At 45.2% G+C, this 13,880-nt stretch overlaps 1 protein-coding gene across 1 annotated transcript; it reads left to right on the top strand.

Moving 5' to 3' along the window:
* The first annotated feature begins 1,107 nt into the window (after positions 1 to 1,107).
* On the top strand, positions 1,108 to 12,067 carry LOC143419491 (CKLF-like MARVEL transmembrane domain-containing protein 7). The gene is made up of 5 exons (XM_076886374.1): positions 1,108 to 1,333; positions 4,373 to 4,549; positions 5,567 to 5,665; positions 5,902 to 5,980; positions 6,787 to 12,067. Exons 1-5 carry the CDS (start codon positions 1,223 to 1,225, stop codon positions 6,792 to 6,794), a joined length of 474 nt encoding a protein of 157 aa, XP_076742489.1. The 5' UTR covers positions 1,108 to 1,222; the 3' UTR covers positions 6,795 to 12,067.
* The last annotated feature ends 1,813 nt before the right edge of the window (positions 12,068 to 13,880 follow it).

Below are 13,880 nucleotides of genomic sequence, written 5' to 3'. Positions count from 1 at the left end.
TGTTTGAGTTAGAATAAACACCTCAAACATCAAACTTGACGTTCAGCTTTAATATAATTTTAATTGATCATTTTAACTTATTTTTATAAATCAAATTTCATTTATTATAAAACAAGCAACAATAAATAAATGAGATAAAATCACCACAACCTGCAGTTCCTGTGATGTCCAGCAGGGGCAGCAGAGAGTCAGTCCCCATAGACTCCCATGTTAAACTTTACAGCAAAGATATAAACTGCTTGGTCTCTACAGATTCCCCCTTCATAACAACTGTAACCGAGTAATTGATTTTTTTATCTGTGAGTTTTGAGACTTAAATTTATGGGCGTGGCCAGTCATTGACTAACAGCTGGATGGTCACAGGGTGTGGCTGGAGTCCCTGAACTGGACCTCTGCACGGTGTTTGTGCCGCTGGAGCATTTTGGAGAATTTTTAATGACATCATGTGGCCAATAACATGTCTGCTGTGAGGTCCTATACTAACAGAGTGTTCAAGAAGGCGGAGCTCCAGTTTTTAGTGACTGAAATTCAAGGATTTCACTGAGGGTACACCAAAGCTTTGGTGATTGTTGAGTCATATACGGGTGATGTATGTTGAGCTTGACACATGAAAGAAACGCAAAAGCAGAACACGACATTTTATTCACAGAGGATGATGAAATGACCAGAATTTACACGAAAATCGAACGAACTGTGATTTAAAATAAATGTTAATGACCCAATCTCAATGATGTGCGCGCAAAGTTTCTGTCAGAGTGGCTCACCTGTGAAGGAGGAGAGTGATAAGATGTTATTGAACACTGATTAGCAGACATATGTGTGTGTGGATGTACACTAATAAGAAAACAAGGCTCTAAAATGTCCAAAACCAGGGGGTGACGTCAAAGTGGTGGTGTCCATCTTTATATACAGTCTATGGAACTCATAAAAATTGATATTTCAGACACACTCAGAAAAATACACTCAAAAAACAAATGAAATTAAAACATGCTACTGTTATTATACTGAGAATATATCAATACACACTGAAGTGTTTTGAGAGGACGGGGTTTTGTCGGTGCTTTTATTATGAAATATATCCCGGAAGCAGTCGCGTTTATCTGCTGCGCGTTGACGTCAGCGATAAAAACAGGGGCTGTGCCGTGTCGCGCGGTCGACGGTGACTTTCCGCTGCGGTTAAACTCGTTTAAACGTTTCATTTACCGTGCTGTTTACCGGCATCATGTCTCACACCGTCATCACCACGACAACAACCACCAGGACATCCGGGGAGAGCGGCCTGAACCTGGGCTACACCCAGACCATCCCGGGACTGCTCAAGATCGGACAGCTGGTAAGAGTCGGTCCGGTGGACAAACCCCGGGGCTTTACCCGGTTCTACCCGGGTTTGTGTGCGCCTGGTTTTCTAAAGATTTAGACACGAGAAACTTTAACTGTGAAATATTTAAACGACTGTTGTTGTTATTGATCGGCCTGTGATGCTCGGAGTGATCGGCTCCTGATGGAGAAATATTGATTTTCGTAAAAACTTCCATCCAGACAGGGACGGGCGAACAGAAAACGGGGCCCGGGGCTCAGAGACAGCTACAGACCCCCAGGCTTTTACAGGGGACCTCTCCAGCTGTTTTACGTGTCCTCGTGTTATTATAATAGCACCGTTAGACCCACTCAGAAGGCACTTTATTAGGTACACTTTACTGGCACCAAACATTTGGATCCAGTTTTTCCTTCAGAGATGTTTTAATTCTTCATGGCTCAGAATCAACAAGCTGCTGGAAAAATTTCTCAGGGGCTTTGGTCATGTGATCACAGTGAGATGATTTTGTGACATGGAGCGTCATCCTGCTGGAAGCAGCCAATCAGAAGATGGTACACTCTGGTCAAAAAGGGATGCCACACTCAGGCAGGCTGTGGCGTTTCGGTGAAGCTCTTACCGCTGAAACAGGCCAGAGTGGATCCACACTTTCATGCTGCTTCCTCAAACTCTGACTCCATCATTGACGGTTGCAGCAGAAACTGAGACTCATCAGACCAGGCAGCGTTTCTCTGATCACCTGGTGTGGTCGTCTGCTGCCGTAGCCCATCTGCTCGATGTTCCACACGTTCATTGATGCTCTGCATGCGATGGTCGTAACGAGTGTTCATCATGATGATCTGACACCCTCGTGTCGGTGTTGTTCCCACATCATCATCATAAATGTTGTTCCAGGTTTAACATTGCAAGTGACCAATCACATTGTTGTGATGTCACACTTTTGCGACTTCGTAAAAAAAAGCGCTGTAAAAAAAAGTCTGCGTAACGGCCTCTGTCCTCCGATGCAGCGATTTGAATCTTTGCATTTCAGGATGCTGTTCTGTAACAAACGGTAAGATTTATGCATGTTGTCCTTGCAACATTGGAATTTCGTAAATGAATGAATCGCTCGGCTTGCAAAAGTATGACGTCACAACAATGTGATTGGTCACTCGCAATGTTGAACCTGGAACATTTATGATGATGATGTGGGAACAACACCGACACGAGGATGCCAGATCGTGCTGTATTCGAGGTCCTGGTGCCTTCCTGTCAGCTCAGAAATTGGTTTCTGACACACTCAGACCAACAACCATGTTCAGAGTCACTCAGGTCGCCTTTCTCCATCATTCTGAACTTCAGCAGGTCGTCTCAGTGAGTCACTGCTATGTGATTGGCTGATATTTGTGTTGGCGTGCAGCTGAACAAGTGTACCTAATAAAGTGTCCGGTGAGTCTGACCGTCTGTGTAAAACCTTTAAAGGGCGATCGTGGCTCAAGAGTTGGGCGTTCGTCGTGTAATCGGAAGGTTGCCGGTTCGAGCCCCGGCTCCGACAGTCTCGGTCGTTGTGTCCTTGGGCAAGACACTTCACCCGTCGCCTACTGGTGGTGGTCAGAGGGCCCGGTGGCGCCAGTGTCCGGCAGCCTCGCCTCTGTCAGTGCGCCCCAGGGTGGCTGTGGCTACAATGTAGCTGCCATCACCAGTGTGTGAATGGGTGGGTGACTGGATATGTAAAGCGCTTTGGGGTCCTTAGGAACTAGTAAAGCGCTGTATAAATACAGACCATTTACCATTTAACGCCGTCTCAGAACAGACCTGCAGGAGTGAAGCTCGCCTCCTTCATTATTTCTGAACACGGTGGTTTGTATGCAGTTTCCTATGTGTACTCCAACACGTGTACTCCAACACGTGTACTGTCAACAGTCTGAAACGTGTTCCTCTGAGACCACGACGCTGGAGGGTTTGGTAATATTCTAATATTCTTTGAACTAAAACAAAAACACAAATCGGCTGCTGAACGATTACTCAGACCCAACAGCTGTTTGACCCAGAACAACCATGTTTACAGCTTTCTGCCACATTTGGCCTGGTTGGTTCAGGCTGTGCCGTCACATCAGGAGCAACTCCTGCTTATGTGAGCTAAATATCAGAGTTTCTGTGGCAACAGAGCAGGGCTCTGGAGTGCCACCAGTTTTTTAATGGTGCAACTAGAAAGAAAAAAAGGTCTCTGCAACTCTGAACGTCTCCGTGTGGTCAGACACACATCATGCCCCTATCGTGGTCTAAACCAATCAGAGACAGTCAGGGGCGGGACCTCTCTGATATGGATATCGAGTCATTAAGTCCTGAATGGACTTTTAAATATAAACGTATTTTGCCAGAAACACCAGAATCTCAGGTTAAAGCTCACAAACTATTTCAGCAACCACCAAACAGTAAATGAGAGCAATAAATGCCCAAGTGTCCCCCCCCCCCGCTGCCTTTCAGCAGCAGGCAGGTCGTCAGAGGAGCCGATGTGACGAATACGTTTAACGTTGCCTACAGCATTACCAAAGAGAGCCACGCACTTTAAGGACAAGCATAAGATTGTTAGTTAATCATTTGCAAATGAATATTGTCTGTGACATCAGTTTCCCCTTTAATCAGAATCAGAATCAGAATACTTTATTGATCCCTGGGGGGAATTATTATTAAAAGTGCACATGTAAAACTGCAGCGTTAGGCGATGTGGTTGAAAGCTTTGGGTGCGCCTAACTTTTGTGCTGATGCGCCTAAGAAAAACATTTAGTGGCAAAAAGTTAGTGTAGAGCCACAGAGCCAATCAGAGCCACAGCCTGCACACATCCCCACACAGCGTTTACCTGAGCTGAAGCTGCCAGAACCAAATGATCTATCTATCTATTGTGTGAAAATAAAAACTCATTCTGAAAACCGTCGGCCGTGAACGCGGCGCATCGCTTTCTTCTCTTTTGCTTGTTTAAACAAGCAGATGCAAAAACATGTGATGCACGTCCTCAAACCGCTGCTCGCCTCTAATGCAAAGGAAGCACATATTAAACTGAATTTCCCTTTTGCCAGATCTCCCTGCTCATCGCCTTCCTGTGTGTGTTCTGCACTCGCGGCTGGCCCAGCTGGCCGGCCTTCCAGTACTTCGAGGTGGTGACGCTGTGGTTCCTCGTAGCCTTCCTCATCTTCTTCCTCATGCACCTGTGCAGGCTGCAGACGAGGATGCCCTGCATCAACTGGCCGCTGACGGTAAGAGGAGCGACGCTTCCATCCGTCTGTGTCGGTCTCGCTTCTGCATTTCAGCCAAACTTCTGCATCGAAGACTTGAGCGTTTGATTCTCAGCGTAGCGTAACAGGAAGCTGCTGTTATGCAACGCAGAGAAGCCAGAAGAACCCAAATGTTCCTCTGGCTTCTCTGTGGAGTTCAAGGAAGGAAGAGAGCTTCTGATGTGCGGATGCTTGCAGTGCACCAGCAGTCCCTCGTTTACCTTCCTGACCAGTCGGCCGTGAGCAGAGGTGATTTTCAGAGCAAATCTCAGACTTTTGATCAAAATGAAACAAATCAGCTGCTGCAAATTGTTCCTTAACCTTTTGAGAGCTTTGTGACCTTGAAAAGGTTCATGAGCACCAAACGTGCTGGGAGATCTCAGCCTGAGACGAAACATCACCCTGCAGCTGTTAGTCGCTCGGCTCAGATTTATGCTTCCACACATGGCGAGACTTCCTCTTCCTGTTCTGTTGAATCCAGAGAAATGTTAAACATTGTGAGATGATTGCTGATCTTCATGTGGACGCTGCACATATATGCAGTCTGCTCAGCTGTAAGCAGTACTAATAAAGCTCCACAGCAGAGCACCTGCCTCCATGTCACCCGACCCCCAGCATCCTCTGCACATCTGTACGCACATCTGTTCAGCAGCGGTCAGGCCCTTGCTCTTATTTTGAAAGTCCAGCAGCTGCGGTGCAGGTCTGGTTCCTGTGCTGAACTCTCAGCGAGCTCATCCGGCTGCAGGATGAGAGACGTGCTGGAAATTAAAAGCACTTCCTGTCCAGCGGTATTTATTAATGAATCTATGAAAACTCGTGTGAGTGAAACGGGACTTGAAGCTCCGGCAGAGTGAATGTTTGCATCCTGGTTTCAGAAGCAGACCCGACTTTGAAGCCTTCACTAAAGCGGAGCTCTGAGGAAGGCTCGGAGCTCCTCTGTGGTGGACACGAGGTGCTGACAGATGCTGAGAAATGTTTATTGTTCCTCTGCTGTTTCAGGAGTTCTTCCATTACTCTGTGGGATGCATCCTCATCCTCATCGCCTCCATCATCGCCTCGGCGAATAGCGGTGGAGTTTCAGCGCTGGTGGCCGGATCGGTACGTAAGCGCACAACTGCGAGACTCGCGTTGTGTCACTTTGCAGCAGACCAGCTGTGTGTGGCTCCTGCAGACCGAGTCCTCCCTCTGATCACGCAGGACGTCACATTAAGTTCTTTCCTGAGAACAGAAATCTGGTCCTGCCTGAACTTCTCTGAGCTGAGTGCGATCCGTCAGTAGACTTGAGCAGCTTTACTTTGAAAGGTGTTTGTAACGCATTGTGTGTTCGTTCACAGGTGTTTGGATTCATAGCGACGTTCCTGATGGCCGTGAACTTGTGGACGTCTTACAGCGTGGCTTGTGGGCCTCAGTCTGGTAGGTGCTGTCCTTCACCTGCTTCTGGTCTGAGCCTGTTACCTGCTCACGTGGTTTTGGGTTAAACGTCTCCAGCGCTGGGCGAGGGTGTCGTCTTTTTAACGCGCTGCAGAATCAAACCTTCATGGCCTCATCTGCTTTTTATGAGCACGTTTCAAGTGAAGCATGTTGTTAAATTGCAGTGCATTCAGGGACTAGTAAGCGTTTTGTGCTCAAAGTCGATGTTAGAGGCAGGAAATTGGACGAGCGTGAGGATTTGTGACAGTTTGGCTCAGAGCAGCTGCGACACTGCAGCTCCTGCGGGGCTCCAAGGAAGGAGCAGGGGTCACGGGGTCACGGGCCACCTCAGTCAGAGCATCAGGGCGAGGTGCTGCACAAACGGTCCAATCTGCAGAGGCTCCACCCACAGCACAGCCTCGATGGGTGCAGCCAAAGGGGGGCCGACACAACATTAGGCACACGGTCATTATGTTACACCTGACTGGTGCATATTTGTCCACAGTTGGACTGAAGGGGGCTGCGTACCACATTTAAAACATTGTTATCGTATAAATAATGCAAGCGTGCACCTCCCTGCTCGAGCTGAGTTCCCTGTGATAAGAGGAGGGTTTCCCTGAGGAATGCTAACGATGCTAACGATGCTAATCAGTTAAAAGTGCTTTTTTTTTTCCAAACAGTGAGCCAACTGTTTTCTTCGAGCCACATCCAAAGATGTGAGGCCGATCCACATGACAGCAATTACTTCCACTGCCCTGAGACTCTAACACTCTCTCCCCGCATGTTTCTCCCATCATGCTTTTCTGCAGCCATGTAAAAAGCGTCCCGTCATGATGGAGTCAGATGGCTGTGTTGGCAGTTTGCTGTGTCCTGGTTCTTCTCTGCCAAGCGACCACCTGGATAAATCGATGTGATCATAACTCTTACTGCAGAGGAGCGCCGACGCAGCACCGGCTGGGCTGGACAGCAGTCAGTGTCATTCTTTTACTTCCTCGTTAAATCGGACCGCTGTGGTCACGTTTCCATGGTAACGGTGCTCTGGGTCACATTTGAACCATCGGTAATCCTCATTCATGAACGACAGCACAGTCACCTGGAATTGTCACCTTTATTATATTTCCCATCATTCCTGTTGTTTTCTTTCTTTGTCCTTAAGAATGAGGCGTGGGCTCTAAAGCGATGGCGCCCTCACACTGCTGTGTGCCATAAATGAGCGTGTCCTCACGGTTTACAGCGCCCATCCTTCTGCTCCTTTGAAACTTCCTCGAGCTCTGCAGAAGCAGTTTGGACCACAGATGCATTAAAATTACAGCAGTTCTACTTTAAAATATTAGTGTTGAAATATTTTTATCACTCAAACACGAGTTGCATGCTAATGTTGTTGTTAGCATGCTAAAAATTTACTCAGGGGCTGTAAAACAGCAGCATGCTAACAAATGAAACAGGTAAAACGTCGGCATGCCAACAAAGCAAAAGAACAAAACATCGTCATTTTTGGCGAGTAAAGACACGTGGCAGAAATCGTTATTTCTTTGATTGTCAGGAAGCCCGTGGGCGGAGTCTAACCTGCTGGAGGTTCAGTTTGTTTTAGCCAGCTGGGTCATTTTTAAAGATTCAAGGAAGCTGAAGACGCTGCATGTAAACAGTGCAAACCACACGCATGTAAACAGGTTGCAAGTTTTAATGATTGAAAAAATCTCACATTGATTATGTGGGTCAGTAATGATGTCATTGTTCATTTATATTACAAAACAAGCTGCAGATAAATATAAGAACCAGTTTGACTCATGGACACGCCCACTTACATTAAAGACAAACGTCTCCAGCTGTTCTGCTTGAGATGCTCGAAAACCCGACAAATACATCAGAAAACACGCGGTTCAGTTTGTGTCGCGTTAAATCAGACCACAGCTGGGAGCCGTGTGTCCCGTAGACACATGTACAGGAGATAAACCTGAATGTTTTTGTGTGTCGAGAGGTGTTCTGTGGGAAGCTCCAGTGTTTGATGTCTGCTTGTGGGATTTACTGACAATAAGAGAAATAAAGGCCAAAGCACAGCGTCTGTGTTATGGAGGAAGAACATGTAATATGTCATTGACGTGGATTCAATCTGTAACTGAACAGTTTAGAGACGTTTCAGCAGGAACTGCAGATTATTGTAATTACTCTTTTTGTTCAGCTGTCCTCGGTGCTTAAAAGAACCAAACTTTTAGCCATTTGAATTTAAAATTCAGTCTGAATTTTGTATTTAAAAAGCACATCTGTGATTATTTTAGAGGATGCCAAAAGAGAGCGATGTATAAATTATATCAGGATTAAAAATGAACTGTGTGGAAATCTGTGCAGATTAATAAATGTAATGACATGGATTCATTCAGATTATCCAAATATTCACGTGATTAATGATCAATGATACTTCGTTCAGACGCGCTGAGATGGATTCAAATGAACCAAAGAGATTAAAAGTGTGTATCTATGGACAGACGAAGACATATTGTAGTAAATATTAAACATCATCCATTTAAAAGTGTTTGGATTTATAATTATATGTTGGAAGCTACATTTTTGGAGAATGTGTGTTTTCCAAAAGAAGTCATTGCAACGCCACATCAGTGAACGCACAGACGAGCTAACAATGAAAAGATGCTGTAAATATTCAATGTGCTGCACTGAGCGCAGCGTGTTAGCCGTTTTACAATCGTCCGACTGTTTAAGCACAATCTCTGCGTACCTCTCCCAGCCCGTTCGTTCTGATCATAGTTATTTAATCTGTGCTTTCACTCAGTGACAGAAAACTTTTATTAATCTGCACACGGTGACGTCCACTCCCGCTAACTGCTAGCTCCGACCGCATGCAGCACCTCTGGGCTGTCAGCTCTGCAAACATCTCTGATTGACTCAACGCTCAGTTGAACTTACGTGGAAAATGAAGTCACACCTCTGAACCTAAAAACTTTAACGTGAACAATCGTTACGAATCGAGACAGAGACGCCAAATGTGGCAGGTAGCCAACGTTAGCCGAGACGTTAGCTTACAGCTAAGTGATTATTAAAACAAATTGAAGAGACAGAATTAAGAGTTTGTTGAAAATGGTTAAACCATGCTTATGTTTTCTGTTGACTGTGCATTACTGATACATAGTTAACATTTTATTAAATGGAATTTAATGAAGAGGTTAATATAGCAGCACTAGCTAACAAGCGTGACCTAGCATGACTATTGTTGATGCCACGCCCATTTTTTCTCGGCTGCACTGCCGATCTGATTGGACAGGAGGGGAGTTCATGCTAACATGTCAGTGTTCACATGACAGCTGCTGCTTGTCTTATTGGTCTTTAATAACAAAGTGCCATTTATTGTTTGATTGTTTTTAGCGATTAATCCCAGTTTACAGGTGTGCAGATAAACTGCTGTGAACGTCTTGGAGGAAAAACACATTTCCAGTTTTTCTGCTGCGTGTTCTTCATAGAACCCAAACTGGTTTCGCTTTAATTCTTAGAATAAAAAGGCTCAAAGTTAGACCCTTTTCTGCCACCTGTCGTTAACAAACGAGTAAAACCATTCGGTGTGTAACGATAATCCTGAGATTACTGCCTTACTGTGCGATGCTTCTGACTGTGCACTGAATGTGTCTGAAATTTCCTCTGAAGTAGCTCAGAGCACCAAATGAAGGCCTGACCTCTAATTGGATTCAAACTGAATGTTAAACTGTGGAAGGTTTACACAGTACTTTGTAGTACATTTAAATACCCGTTAGTGTCTGATCCTGGAGCCTCTACACACTGTGTGACATCGTAACGGGTTCCTGCTCGACTGGTCTGTGGGAACCGTCAGGATGTTCTAGTTGGTGTAGGAACTTGATGAAAGCATGTGAGCTTTTTGTACGAATGCTTTCAGCTTCAGACAACTTCATAAACTAACTTTAAAAAGCATAATTAGGTTGTGGTGGCTTAGCGGTGCAGCGGTTTGAGCTTCATGTTCTCCCTGTCTGGGTTTCCTCTCACAGTCCAAAGACGTAGGTGGGGTGACCTGTCCAGGGTACAAGCCCCGCCCACAGGGTTTCAGTAGTAAAACGTGCCACTGACTGAGACACTGAATAAGAGCGGTCACTCAGCTCTTCGTTATCTGAAGCTGGTCATGAAGTCATGTGACCCTGCAGGTAGAGACTGCGAGTTCCTCATACAGTCACGGTCCTGTTTGATAGGCTGCAGGGACTGACTTCACAACAGTGACATCACATCCTGCCTGCTCCCAGTGAGTCCGGTACGTCAGGGCCTGAACCCCTGAGGGTCGCACAGTGTGGAGGGGTTCCCGTCCCATTAACGTCACGTGTCTCATAAGCTTTATTTCACGCTGTGATGCTGTTCGTAATGGTGCACCATGCTCACTTGCTGTGCTCGCTGCCTCTTTGGTTTCCTGTCTGCACCAGCTTCATTTGTAAGAGTTTGGTTTCTTATGCACTGATAAGCTTACTGCAGCAGGCCGTTACATCATCGTGTTAAATCACAACACGTGAAAAGATTTACATTTGAGTTTTGTATGTATTTACTATTTCTATGGTTGAACTTTTACTATGCTGTTTTTCCAGTTTGGGATAAAATTCAAACTTTTCTTGTTTCTGTTTCCTTGGACTTATTTTTTTTACCCTAAAGCTGGGCTTTAATTTTCCGTCTGGATGTTTTGCGTGAATCCAAAACGAAGGTGTTTGTCAGTCAGAGTGGGACAGCGATGTGGTTTTCCTGAAGGCTATTTGAAGGCGTTGCTGTGAGCGTTTACAGTTATTTCCATGCCTCGAGTACTCTGATGGATCCGGGCTCCACCATAGACAAACCACACTGTTTACATTATTTATTTTGGCTCCAGCTTGATGATGATATTCTCACTGATGCAAAGTGACCTGATGTATGGCTGCGTGTCCACTGGGGGACAGAAACATTCATTAGACTGGCTATGAATCTGGACCGCTGATAATACATTACTGCTCATTACATTTTTCACTGTCGGAGGGAAACGACTCGGTCTCCAGGTGAGATTTGTTTGTACAAATGTTCCAGTTTAGTGGAAAGCAGCCAAAGCTCGTATGCAATTGGGCAAGACTTGGAAGTCTTCTAGTTGTACAAGTCTTGACCCTGTTTTCTACACATGCCACAGATTCATTTACAGCAGCACCAGGCTCAGGGAGGGGCGGGGCCAATCACTGTGATTGGTTGGTGAGAGAAGGAAGACAGGATGAAGACATGCTGTGGAGGAGAGACAGAGATTAATAACAGATATGATTCGATGCAGAGAGTCTGTGAACACATAGTGAGTGAGAAACGTGACTTTCTTTAATCTCGAGTCTGTTTGTTTCATTTGAGACCAACAAAGCTTCACACATGGAAACATTTTACTCAACAGCAACTTTTAGTCTCAGGTCTATTCTTTCATTTTTAATGCCACTGATTGTGTTTCTACTACAGACTAAAGTCCTGCATACATTTGGTCGATTATTCAGCTCATATTAAATCTTTTTGTTTGAGCTGAATCCCGTCACTGCTGTTTCCTGTGATGACACACGGGGCGGCGCCAGGAAAAGCTGTAACAGCAGGTCGTGGAGCAGCCGTCCTAACAGCTGTTTCAAAGGTTTTCTTTCTCCAACGTTAAATTCTGATTGGACGTTTGCTTCTTAAAGTTCCCGAATCTGTGAATCGAATGTTTGAGATCGAGACTAGGATAAATGTATACACATGAGAGCGAGGAGCCCAGTGGACACGGTCACCTGGTAGTTCATTTAGTGTTTTCTCCAAAGTGCCTTAATGTTCTGTGGGTGTGGATTGGTCACTTGACTTCTGTGAGGAGCCACGATCAGGCTGGACTTGTGATTTTATTATATTACAATAAAAGATGTGTACAGTGTTTGAGTGACATCACAAACACGAGTTGTTTTTCTACATTTTTAAAATGTGTTCAAACTACAAGTTGTGATTTATTGCATGTTGTGAATTAAAGGCTCATTGCACCAGTTCTGTCTCTGCTAGTTTCATAGAACACGAGGAACAAACACATGAAAAATGGAAACAAAGTATTATTAAAGTTAACAAAATGATGCATTTATCTGTTTAGTAACGTCTTTGTGTAAAACAGTCATCAGTGTGTGTAGAGGTTTAGCATTTTGCTGTGGGTGGAAAAATCTGTGTGTAAAATAAATGCTTTCAGTTTTCGCTAATCTGATGTTTGAGGCACATTTTGAAAACACATGAAAGCGTTAGCGGCATGTAGAGAACCGTGTGGATTATTAGCAAACATTAGAAAGATAAAGAGTCCTAAAAGTTATCCCTGTGGAAAACCCACAGCACTGTATCCATCCATCCATTCCCTTCCGTTTATCCTTTTCAGGGTCGCGGGGGGCGCTGGAGCCTATCCCAGCTGTCATAGGGCGAGAGGCGGGGTCCACCCTGGACAGGTCGCCAGTCTGTCGCAGGGCCAACACACAGGGACAGACAACCATTCGTGCTCACTTTCATTCACACCTAGTGACAATTTGGATTATCCAATCAACCTGTCCCCACAAGCTGGATGTCTTTGGACACTTTATCCAATCCAACTTTATTTATAAAGTACTTTAACACAGCCAGCACAGGACCAAAGTGCTGTACAGCAGATATGTTAAGAAAAAAAATAAAATTTCAAACAGCCCTGTATTAAAAAACAACATAGAACCAACTAAAAACAATTTGGGAGCTGCTACAGCAAAAGCACGATCTCCTCTAAGTTTACGCCCTGTCCGGGGTACATGCAGGAGCAGCTGATCAGCTGGCCTGAGAGAGCAGGTGGGTGTATGAGGCTGTAGCAGCTCAGAGAGATGAGATGGGGCGAGGCCGTGGAGAGCTTTAAAAGCAAATAAAAGAATTCTAAAATGAATCCTAAAAGTATTGGCAGCCAGTGAAGTGAAGCTGAAACGGGAAATGTGCTCAAACTGTCGAGTGCCAGTTAAAAGACGAGCTGCGGCATTTTGCCTCCTCTGTAGACGAGTAATATATGATGCGCTGACCCCAGTATAGAGTGCATTACAGTAATGCAGCCGAGTGCTAACAAAGGCGTGGATAGCTGTGAAAAACCTGCTTTAGCCAGCTGCCTCAATCTGACTGCCAAACGTCAGATCACAGTCACTTTGACCCCCAGGTTTGTGACAGCTGGTTTAACATGCTGGGCAAAGGAATCTAAATATTGGGGGTCTCAGTGGGGCTACCAAAAACCATCACCTCGGTCTTTTTGTCATTGAATTTTAAAAAGTTAAGAGACATGCAAGCCTTAATTTCAAGACACTGAAGTAGTGGCTGTGTGGAGTATGTGTTCAGTCATCAGCATAAAAGGGGAATACAATGCAACTGAGTTAACTCAGTACAGAACCAAGAGGGGGCCGAGAACTGAGCCCTGTGGGACACCACACCACAGAGGACAGCACGGCACAAAAAGTTCACCCTGCCAAGCAGGACCTGAACCACTCCAGGGCCCCTCGTGCCCACCCAGTGCTCCAAACCAGAGAGTAATATGGCGTGATGCACTGTATCAAGCCAGCTGTCAAATCTAAAAGCACCAGAACAACACAGTCCCGAGCGTCAGGAGCTAAAAATATGTCCTTAAAACTTTGAACAGGGCTGATTCAGTGAAAGGGTTTAAAATCTGACTGGAAAACATCTAAAACATTTTGCTTTCCCAGGAAGGCCATTCATTGGCTGTGAGCTCTTTTCAAGACATTTGGAAAGAAAAGGTAGTTTGGAGATAGACCTGTAATTTACAAGAGTCATAGGATCAAGAGCAGGTTTTTTAATCAGGGGTTTGACTACAGCATGTTTAACATCTTTAGGGACAACACCTGACATCAAACTGTGGTTTGCTCAAAAAGCAAAGGTCCAACTGCAG

This window comes from Maylandia zebra, linkage group LG1, assembly GCF_041146795.1.
Source record: "Maylandia zebra isolate NMK-2024a linkage group LG1, Mzebra_GT3a, whole genome shotgun sequence".
NCBI classification, from domain to species: domain Eukaryota; kingdom Metazoa; phylum Chordata; class Actinopteri; order Cichliformes; family Cichlidae; genus Maylandia; species Maylandia zebra.
The sequence above is the reverse complement of the archived record's forward strand: the minus strand, read 5'-3'. Positions and strand labels throughout refer to the sequence as shown.

Excerpts from the sequence above, each read along its gene's own strand:
- LOC143419491 (XM_076886374.1), top strand. The coding sequence starts at position 1,223 with ATGTCTCACACCGTCATCACCACGACAACAACCACCAGGACATCCGGG. Across the intron at positions 4,550-5,566 it reads GCATCAACTGGCCGCTGACG|GAGTTCTTCCATTACTCTGT; the intron begins GTAAGAGGAGCG and ends CTGCTGTTTCAG. Across the intron at positions 5,666-5,901 it reads CAGCGCTGGTGGCCGGATCG|GTGTTTGGATTCATAGCGAC; the intron begins GTACGTAAGCGC and ends GTTCGTTCACAG.